The sequence below is a fragment of the Atractosteus spatula genome, chromosome 6 (assembly GCF_055471065.1).
Source record: "Atractosteus spatula isolate fAtrSpa1 chromosome 6, fAtrSpa1.hap1, whole genome shotgun sequence".
In the NCBI taxonomy this organism is placed as follows: Eukaryota; Metazoa; Chordata; class Actinopteri; order Semionotiformes; family Lepisosteidae; genus Atractosteus; species Atractosteus spatula.
The window spans coordinates 19,608,095-19,619,108 of record NC_142711.1 but is presented as its reverse complement, the minus strand read 5'-3'; the positions used below and the strand labels follow the sequence as shown (position 1 = coordinate 19,619,108).

The 11,014-nt window shown below is 51.2% G+C and overlaps 1 protein-coding gene across 1 annotated transcript; it reads left to right on the top strand.

The window, feature by feature from the left end:
• The first annotated feature begins 389 nt into the window (after positions 1-389).
• On the top strand, positions 390-10,664 carry rtn4rl2a (reticulon 4 receptor-like 2 a). The gene is made up of 3 exons (XM_088918665.1): positions 390-576; positions 3,668-3,894; positions 4,271-10,664. The coding sequence occupies exons 1-3, from the start codon at positions 513-515 to the stop codon at positions 5,393-5,395; spliced, it is 1,416 nt and encodes a 471-aa protein (XP_088774791.1). The 5' UTR covers positions 390-512; the 3' UTR covers positions 5,396-10,664.
• The last annotated feature ends 350 nt before the right edge of the window (positions 10,665-11,014 follow it).

Sequence of the window (11,014 nt, the reverse complement as noted above, 5' to 3'; positions counted from 1 at the left end):
GCTGCGCGGCGGGCATTCTCGTTTCTCCGCCCGGTGCTGATCTGCAGAATCGGTGATGAGGGAGGAGCGGGGACCGAGCTTCTCTCGGCGCGTTTTACTCACAGAGAATCCTGAGACCGTGTCTTGGGCGCTCTGACGGAAGAGCGGGGAAGAAATACCGATGCTCTGCCCTCTATTTATAAATTCCGGATCGTCTCCTCCCCTCCCCTCCTCGGGGTCCCCCCTCCCCTTCTCCCGGCTCCGTCATCACCGGGCACGGCGCCCTCCTCCTCCTCCCCCCGCCCTCGCGCCGAGCTGACCCGGCTGCGGCGTGTAGGAACAGCCACAGCCCCCATCGTAGGCACGCGCCGGCTATAACAGGCGCCGCGAGCCGCGGATCCAGCAGTCAACCGGCAACTCACCGCCAGACCCAGCGAGCGCCACTCGCCTCCGACACCAGAGCTGCTCACAGCGGAGATAGCACGCAGCGCCTCGCCCGCCTCAGGCTAACTCGCTCCCGGCTTTGGTTGGACATGGAAACCCGCTCGAGGACACGGAGCTCCAGGAGCAGGAGCTCCACCGCCCGCAACTTCAAAAGTGAGTGACCGGTCTTCTGCGGGGCTCTTTTCTGTCGGACCTGCATCCGTCTAAGACTGCTTCCACTGTTGTTGTCATCATTCGTGACAGAACGCAAGGTTGTGCTTGAAAAAGCACTTTTCAAGTGCTGTGAGGTTTAGTTGTTACTTGGGGCGCTCGCTGCCCTGTGTTAGCTAGTGTTAACGGTTAGTGATGTTAGCCAGTGTTAAGGAGTATTACTCTGTTAGCCAGTGTTAACGGTTAGTGATGTTAGCCAGTGTTAAGGAGTATTACTGTGTTAGCTAGTGTTAACGGTTAGTGATGTTAGCCAGTGTTAAGGAGTATTACTGTGTTAGCCAGTGTTAACGGTTAGTGATGTTGGCCAGTGTTAAGGAGTATTACTGTGTTAGCCAGTGTTAACGAGTGTTACTGTGTTAGCCAGTGTTAACAGTTAGTAATGTGTTAGCCAGTGATACCGGTTATTAATGTTAGCCAGTGTAAACGAGTGTTACTGTGTTAGCCAGTGATAACGGTTGTTAATGTTAGCCAGGGAGACAGAGCTGGAGAGAGCACTTCCAGATCCCGTATAGCGCTCTGGGAGCTCAATCGTGCCGAGTGGACCCATCGGAGTGTGTCACGAAGGGCTCGATCCCTCAAACACTTTCTTTTATTTCCGATAACCTGTGAGATGAATGCATGCATGTAAAAACACTATCATTCTGATCTTAAAACGCTGAGAGAGATGTATCTGGGCTGTGCTAGTCTGGGACAAGCTACCCGGTATCGCTGTTGAAGCCGATACCCTGGCCTCCTTCAAGTCACAGCTGGAGGAGGTCCTCCGGTCAGAACAGGAGGCACTTCTTTACACAAAGGGTGGCGGGGGTGTGGAGCAAGTCGGCACAGCCTCGTTCCGTTTGCGCCCCGGCTTACACACTGCGGGAGGAAGAGAACTTCTTTCTCGCGGCTGTGCACGAGCGCAGCGGCGGGTGCGAGAGTCTTGTACGAGGACAGGAAACCAGGACGAGCTCGGAGAGATCTCTGCTGAAATCGTTAGAGCCGGCCAGTGCGGCCCGCGCCTGTCAGAGTCCCTCCGGCTGCGGGAGAAGACAGAATTACTAAGCGCAAAAGAGCTAGCAGGGGCAGTGACAACAGTCGTTGCGGCAACATTGGCAAAGTCTGGAAAATATGGTGATATAACATTACCTCAGTACAATGTGTTCTTTGTTGTCGTTTTCAGTGCGAACAATGCGCTCAGCGTATTACCGATTAGAAAGAAAACGACAAGTTCAAATCAAGTTCCAATTAAAGCAGGTGAAATGCTTGTAATCAGAAATGACAAGTGATTATTTAAGAGGCTGCACCTGGAGCGAGGGCTCGCGCTGGTCAGCTTGTTGTGACGCAGTTCTCGAAGTCAGAAGTCCCAGACAGAAAACTAATGCTCAGGTTACTTAGACCTGAGCTGTAGCTGCCAACTCTAACACGTTTTCCCGTCAGTTTGAACACCGTACACATTTCTAATATCCGCAGTCTGCTACAGCGCAGCTCCGCGCCTCAGACTCCAGGGGGTTAAAGGTGCCGCTAAAAGCTGTCGAGATTTAGCTGGATAGCGCGTAATAATCTTCCAAAGCAAGATTAACAAAGATTGTTAATGATCAAACAGTGTGGAAAAAAGCGTAAAGATTTGCGCGTGAAGGAAACATTATGAATAAGTCAGGCTACATGTTTTCCTGCACTGGTAAAAAAAAAAAAAGGTGAGAGTATTTTTCGAAGCAGGATTAAAAAACATATGCACGGCAGCGCACACCGAGAAGAACACCCCCCTCTCCCCACGCACGACAGCGCAGCAGGCGCGGGTCGTCGAGTGCAGAGACCGGGCGAAACAGACCGCGGCTTCCGCGCAGCACCGCGCGCGCGGTCAGCGAGGCGCGACCGCGATCCCGAAATGAGAGCGTAGGAAAATGTTGCGCGCGGGACGGCCGCCGCCTCGTGCTCATTTTCCTCAATGAGCCCCCATTGTCTCCGGAAACCGAACACCTTTCTCAATGGCCGGAGCGCGCTGAATTATGCACGCGGTGAATTATAGATGAGCACACGCGGCTCCTGTTCCAAGCTGTGACGCCAATGGGTTCGCAGGTTTTCAGCTGAGCCCCGGGACCGGCCTGTCGGCGGGGATTGCCGCGGCTACAGTAACAGCAGCCCGTCTTGTGGGTTTCAGTTCCCAGAAGCGGGCTTTGACTTGCAAAGTCTGTGTGAGTTGAACTGAGCCACGGTGTGAGATTCCAGTCGCGGTTCCTCCTCTCTCGGAATCCATCTCTCCATCTCTCCTCTCTGTGCGGTTGTACTGTGTGTACAGTAGTTCGCTTATTCGTTATTCCAAAGAACTGGTTAGTTCAGAACGCAACAACACCACCAGCTGCCTAAACCACCGACTGTACTCCCCTAATAATAGTAATAATAATAATAATAGTGATGTGCTCCAGTGACCTTGATGGTGATAATGATAATCGGAAAAGTTAAAGATGAATGATGATACTGTACTACAGTAACCAAGATGATGATGATAATCATGAATGATTATATTGTACTATAGTGATCCACGATGATCATGATGATCTTGAATGATGATACTGTGCTACAGTGACCCACGATCATGATGATCTTGAATGATGATACTGTGCTACAGTGACACATGATCATGATGATCATGAATGATGAGACTGTACTACAGTGACACATGATCATGATGATCTTGAATGATGATACTGTGCTACAGTGATCCATGATGGTGATGATCATGAATGATGATACTGTGCTAGAGTGACACATGATCATGATGATCATGAATGATGAGACTGTACTGCAGTGACACATGATCATGATGATCTTGAATGATGATACTGTACTACAGTGACCCACAATAATGATGATCATGAATGATGATACTGTACCACAGTGACACATGATCATGATGATCATGAATGATGATACTGTGCTAGAGTGACCCATGATGATGATGATCTTGAATGATGATACTGTACTACAGTCTATTGCCGTCTCCCCTCTGCCCTGTGCTGTTCCCTACTGACCCCTCGTGTTCTCCTCTCTCTGCCAGGCGGCCTCACTCTGTGGTTGGTGGTGTGGTGCATAGTGGTGCGGCCGGGCGGCGTGTCCGCCTGCCCCCGGCTCTGCGTGTGCTACCCCTCTCCCATGACGGTCAGCTGCCAGTCCCAGAACTTCACCACTGTGCCGGCCGGCATCCCCTATGACTCCCAGAGGGTCTTCCTGCAGAATAACCGCATTACAGAGCTGCGCTCCGACTCCTTTGGCTTCGAGACACAGGTAGGGCATGTGTGTGTGTCCTCTGTGTGTCTGTGGTGTGTCCTCTGTGTGTCTGTAGTGTGTCCTCTGTGTGTCCTCTCTGTGTCTGTACTGTATCCTCTGTGTGCCAGTGGTGTGTCCTCTCTGTGTCTGTAGTGTGTCCTCTGTGTGTCTGTGGTGCACATCAGGACACACAGGAATTCTGGTGCAATGCACTGCTGGTGGTGACCATCTGTGTGTGTGTTACAGTGTGCGTGTCAGCAATGCTGCACTGTGTGTATTGCCCTGCCGCAGTAGGGTGTACCTGTACCGTCCGCTCTGTACTGACCACATGCTCTCTGCTGACCCGCAGCCACTCTCTCTGACCCTCTCCCTCTGCCCTCTGCCCTCTCCGCAGGTCCTGTGGCTGTACTCCAACAACATCACCTCCATCGAGGCCGGAGCCTTCAGCGAGCTCCGCGAGCTGGAGGAGCTGGACCTGGGGGACAACCCGTACCTGCGCTGGCTGGACGGAGGCGCCTTCCGGGGCCTGGAGCGGCTGCAGAGCCTGCACATGCACCGCTGCCGGCTCTCCGTGCTGCCCCACGACATCTTCCACAAGCTGTACAGCCTGCAGTTCCTCTACCTGCAGGAGAACCAGCTGCACCTCCTGCAGGACGACCTCTTCTCCGACCTGGTCAACCTCACCCACCTCTTCCTGCACGGCAACCGCATCCGCACGCTGTCCGAGAACGTCTTCCGGGGCCTGGTCAACCTGGACCGCCTGCTGCTGCACGAAAACCGGATCAGGCAGGTGAACAGGAAGGCGTTCCGGGACCTGGGAAGGCTGACCATGCTGTTCCTGTTCAACAACTCCCTCTCGGAGCTCCCGGGACAGGTCCTGCGCGACACCGCCTCCATCCAGTTCCTCAGGCTGAACGGCAACCCCTGGTCCTGCGGCTGCGAGGCCCGCTCCCTGTGGGAGTGGTTCCGCAAATCCCGGGTGTCCAGCTCCGAGCTGGTGTGCTCCTCCCCTTCCCTGAGGCGTGGCGTGGATCTCCGGTTCCTCCGGGAGATGGATTTCGCCACTTGCCCGCTGCCCGATCCAGGCTCCTTGGCCGGTACCACCACCACTACCTTCAGCACCAAGACCCGCTGGTGGTTCTCCAAGGCCAAACCGGTCTCCAGCTCCAAGGGGATCTTCGGGAAGAGCTCGGAGACGGTCAAGGCCTTCCCCTTCTCCTCCAACAAGCCCCACAACTCCCTGCCTTCCTCCTCCTCCTCGTCCACCTCTTTCTCGTCCTCCAAGTACGAGATCGGGGAGGAGGAGGTCGCGCTGCCCAAGCTGGACACGGAGGAGTACTGGGCCAACTATGGCAACGAGGACGCCTCCTCCGTCCGCTGCTTTGAGCTCGAATGCCCACCCGGGTTCGATGTCTCCGATCCCTCCTCCTCCTCGCCCCCATCCCTGCCCCACCCCGCCCGCCTGTACCCCCTCGCCCTGGCCTTGCTTGCCCTCTCCCTCCACCTGCTCTTTGGCTGAACCCCCCTCTTTGCCCCCACGTCCCACCGAGAAACATCTCCTGCCTGCCTACTTACCCTGAAACTGCCCCACTCCTCTAAACTCTGACCCACTCCACTCCTGCTCTTTACTTGTCTCTTGCCCGTTCGAGGGCCTTCGAACCCTGAGACCGGAGTGTCTGTGTGTTACCCGAGTCTTTTGGAGTGCGGGCGGATAGGGGGAGGGCGTCTAGCGCAGTAGGGTACTGTTGACACCTCTGCCGTTTTCTGCTACCGATAAGGCCGATTACGGCTGCCTCTGGCACGAACGCAGACACCGTTAATACTGCTGCTGCTGCCGCCGCCGCTACAGCTGACTTACAAACCGCTGTCGCTAGCACTGCAACTACTGTTACTTCTACCGCTACAGCACACAGCAACACTACTGCCACCACACTCAGTGCAGCTACTTTTACTACAGCTACCGCTACGTCTGCTAGCACTGTCACTATTCCTACTGCCAGTGCGACTGCTAGCACTGTTACTATTCCTACTGCTAGTGCGACTGCTAGTACTGTTACTATTCCTACTGCTACTGCGACTACTCGTACTGTTACTATTCCTACTGCTAGTGCGACTGCTAGTACTGTTACTATTCCTACTGCTAGTGCGACTACTCGTACTGTTACTATTCCTACTGCTACTGCGACTACTTGTACTGTTAATATTCCTACTGCTAGTGCGACTGCTAGTACTGTTACTATTCCTACTGCTACTGCGACTGCTAAGTACTGTTACTATTCCTACTGCTAGTGCTGCTATCACTGCAACAGTGGTTGCTCCTGTAACTGCTAGACACTGCTTGCTCTGACTGCTCTGTTACCGATTCTTCCTCGGTTTGTAGTTTGTTTCTGCCAGCTTCCTCTTGGCAGAGTGTGATTTAAGTCCGGAAGAAAAAAAAATCTTTGAATTCCTCATCCACGTTGCTTTAGATATTCTTTAGTGTGCGCGCATGAACACGTGTCTTTTTTTAAAAGGAGAAATCGTTCCTAGGCCCTGTTAACCCATTAAACCCACCGGAAGCAAAGTGAGGGATCCAAGACACAGTCGCCCGTGTCCAGGGTAGATATGGTCGGAATGTTCCCGGCAAAAAGATTGGGACTCCCAGTGACCGGGTGCTACCAGACAAAGACAGGAAAGCCACAAGGAGGTGATCCAGGCAGGGTTTGAAAGGAGGAGAAAATCAGGATAAAATTGCTTCCAGTTTTCTGAGAGACAGAGACAGAGGTTTTAATACAATGCGCACACATACTGCACGCATGCAGAAGTCACTGGGTGACAGAGAGCTGAAACTGTTAGTTTTTCAAAATATATGTATCTATATTTTTGGAATCCGCCTTTTGGAAACAACAACGCTGACACCAATATCCACACCACACTGTACCAGACTGTATATATTTCCATACATACTGTATGTACATAAACACATACTATATAGATATGCATATAGGCTCTATATTTACACAGTCTCTATTTTTAAACTGCCTCTGTTGCTGTAGATGTTGTCTCTGTTTGTGGAGCTCGCACGTCGCTGTTTTTTGTTCTTTTTCCGAATCGAATGGCACGCGATGCGTTCCCAGCACAGGTGGAGCCCCGACAGGCTCAAGCAGGCCGGTAAGACACGGAGATCATGAAGCATGCGGCACCTGTCACCCTGGGCGGGGGGGGGGGGACTGACGCAGACGATCGCTTACTTGAGCGCCAGATTGCGCACACGTACTACGCTGAGGTTAGCGCACACATTTACTAGTCCGGCATCAGATCATTTGCATCTTAACTTGCTGGCAAGAGGAACACGTGCATTTCAGCTGGTGCAATCTTCTATCTGTGTGGCGCGGAAGCTCACCACAGCTCTAGTCCTGGAGCTCTAGTGGATTCTGTGTCTGCTTCTTCCACCTCTGCTCTGATTGACCTGATTGAGCTGACTGTTAGCTTTCTGGTCCAAATCAGCCCTTTTCAAGTTTCTTGAGCTGTTAATTTTGATAGACCTAGAAATCCTCAACCAGAGTTGTGCACCTGTGTGTCTACTCCAGAGATACTCACTCCTGCTGGACTCTGATCCACAGGGACTGGAGCTGTACACCCGTGTGTCTACTCCAGAGATACTCACTCCTGCAGGACATTGCCTTGACCAGAGCTCACCAATCCTTTTCAGTCCCACAGAGCTCTATAAATATAAATAAATATTTGTGTAACTGCACCAATTTAACAGCCTTTCCCAGCTCTTCAGGAGAAGCTGCAAAACCTGCAGACACAGCGCCCCCTCCAGGACCAGGACTAGGCAGCCTCGGTGTGGACAATGAAACCGCAAATACACAGATCTCATTCTACGCGTGACGTTCCAGTTCAGGTTTCCTTTTCTGTTTCTGTGCTGTGTTTGTTTCTATATACTTATTCCTGGCGTTTGTGCCGTTTTCTGTTTTGACTCGTTCATGTTCGTCTTCCCGCGCTGTGGAGTCCCTCGACTCTGCCTTCCCAGTGATTCCCAGCGCTGCAGTAGAGATTCCACCCCCTCCTCTGTCTGCTCTGTCCCGTCACCCTAGCCCTACCCTTGCCCCCCCCCCACACTGCCCCCTAGGGGATGCAAGCCACACTGCTCCTAGTGCAGCCAGTTCCAGGGCTGTGACCACCATTCCCAGTGTGGACCTCCCCCCTTGTGTTTGGAATCTGGGATCGTGCCCTGGGATCCTGGACAAGGAACTGACTTGCAGACTGACAAAGGGAGTGCTGGCTGGACCAAGGGACTGACCTAACAGTGGACTTACAAACTTCCGAACTGGATAACTGAGTGACACAAAGACCAACGGACTAAATGGACATAGCCAGAGATTGATTGATTGATTGACTGATGCCGATGGACTGACATGCTGGCTAATTGGAATCCTGATGAACCAACTGACTGACATTTTGACTGCCTGGCAACCTGATACTGTGACAATGGAACCACTTCCTGGATGCCGGATTTACACTCAGTCTGGCTGATGGGCTGACTAAAGAACATACTGGCTGAGTATCAGACATATTGACTGAATAAAGGACCTACTGTCTGACTTTCGGAACCCTGGCAGGCTATCTCACCGACTGACGAGAGGACATGCTGACTATCTGACACACTGACTCTCTGAAGCACTGACTGACAGACTATCTGACACTGACTACCTGACTGACTGATGGACTACCAGACACACTAACTGATGGACTTCCTGACTAATTGATACACTGACTGACTGAAGGATGTACTGACTATCGGACATACTGACTATCTGACGCACTGACTGCTGGACTTCCTGACTATCTGACACACTGACTGCTGGACTTCCTGACTATCTGACACACTGCCTGCTGGACTTCCTGACTATCTTACTGACTGACTGCTGGACTTCCTGACTATCTGACTCTGACAGAAAGACCTCCGGACGTTCTGACTCTGACAGAAAGATCTCCAGACAATCTGACTCTGACAGAAAGACCTCTGGACTATCTGACTCTGACTTCCTGACTATCTGACTCTGACAGAAAGACCTCCGGACTATCTGACTCTGACAGAAAGACCTCCGGACTATCTGACTCTGACTTACTGACTATCTGACTCTGACAGAAAGACCTCCGGACTATCTGACTCTGACAGAAAGACCTCCGGACTATCTGACTCTGACTTACTGACTATCTGACTCTGACAGAAAGACCTCCGGACTATCTGACTCTGACTTACTGACTATCTGACTCTGACAGAAAGACCTCTGGACTATCTGACTCTGACTTACTGACTATCTGACTCTGACAGAAAGACCTCCGGACTATCTGACTCTGACTTACTGACTATCTGACTCTGACAGAAAGACCTCCGGACTATCTGACTCTGACTTACTGACTATCACGCTGGCTGCCTATTGGACTTATTGGTGTCTGAAGATCACCCTGGTTGTCTGACCATCTAGCGGGCTTCCAGACAAACTGAATGAAGCCTGACAAGGTCTCCTGGCTGGACTGTGGAAATGGAGAACGCAGGGCCTGGGAGAGAGCGAGACGAAGCCCACTGCTCCCGGTTTCTCTGTGGTTCTTCCGGCTCCACTCCCCTCCTACACTCCTTCCTCTCCTCCGCCAGCGCGCGCCTCTGCTGGAGCAGCTTCCTCCCGAGCCGTGTGGGCAGACCGGAGCGGATCTGGACACCTGTTTCAGTTCTGCCGGCGTTTCCCATCCTCCCTCCCTCTCGGCCCTCTCTTCCTCGCTAGACCAGCAGGAATTACCCCTGTGGAGGAAGATGAGGGAGAGACGGGGGGAGAGGAGAGGAGAGAGAAGGGGGAGAGGAGAAGGAGAAGAGGGAGAGGACAGGAGAGGAGAGGGAGAGACAGAGGGAGAAGAGAGGGAGAGACAGAGACAGAGACAGAGAGAGAGAAGGCGCTCCATGCTGGAACCAGTCTAGTCACTCTGGGGGTTGGTGAAGTAGTAACAGAGAGGGAGGAGGAGGAGGGAGGACGGGCCAGCACTGTAATCTACAGATTTCAGAGCCGACAGACCCAATCCTTCCTGGTTTAAATGCAGTAGAGGAAGGGGGAGTTCAAGATTAAGGAGAGATTACTGCCAGCTCTCAGCACATGTGTCATCAGTCTGAGAGCCAGCAAGCTAAACCCAGCCTGCCACTTGCTCTGCGGTTCCTTACCTGTGCATGTCAATGTTCCTTCTCTCATTACTGATTGAAGGTTTCTGTTGAATGCTTGTTTTCATTACAATGTGAAGACTGGGGGACATTTTTTTCTAAAATGAGATCTGGATTTTTTAACAGAAGAAAACACTTTGACCATATAAAAAGGTCAAGTTAGATTTTTTTTTTCATTTCTTGTTTGTCCTTTTGTGTTTTTGAGTTCACGCCGGCCACCACATAAGTGGGGTTGGCTTGAAATTTATTTTGTTGTTTGTGTACTTATTCTGGCCACTGGGCCAATTTGGTGAGGACATATCGCCTCACCTTGGCAGCCATATTGGTGAGGTCAAGCCACTTTTGTTCCTTTACTCAAACCTGCTTGCCCTGACAACCATGTTGGTGAGGTCGGGGCTGGTGCTTTCCTCTTCTGTAATCTTGCTGTACTCATATTCTGTGGGTGTGTGTGTTTGTGAGTTTCCTTCACTCTGGATTTTGAATGCTGTGACTCATGTTCAATTGTGAATTGAAAAGAAAAAAAATCTTTTTTGTGAGATTGTTTTTGATTTCAAAGAAAATTTGTTAAAAGGAAAGACCAAAAAAAAGAAATAAATGTTATATTTGGTTTACAAAAATAAGTTGGTTGTTGATCTGTTTTTTGACAAATGTGTTTATTAAATTTTTATATATGTGTAAACTCTAGACCACATACTTATGAGACTCTCTCTATATAAAAACACCTGTAGTACAGACTCTTATTGGAGACTCTGTATATACACACACACCTGGAGTACAGACTCTTATTGGAGACTCTATATATATATACACACACACACCTGGAGTACAGACTCTTATTGAAGACTCTGTATATACTGTACACACACACCTGGAGTACAGACTCTTTTTGGAGACTTTGTATACAGTATATACACACACACCTGGAGTACAGACTCTTATTGGAGA

Excerpts from the sequence above, each read along its gene's own strand:
- rtn4rl2a (XM_088918665.1), top strand. The coding sequence starts at position 513 with ATGGAAACCCGCTCGAGGACACGGAGCTCCAGGAGCAGGAGCTCCACC. Across the intron at positions 577-3,667 it reads CACCGCCCGCAACTTCAAAA|GCGGCCTCACTCTGTGGTTG; the intron begins GTGAGTGACCGG and ends TCTCTCTGCCAG. Across the intron at positions 3,895-4,270 it reads CCTTTGGCTTCGAGACACAG|GTCCTGTGGCTGTACTCCAA; the intron begins GTAGGGCATGTG and ends CCCTCTCCGCAG.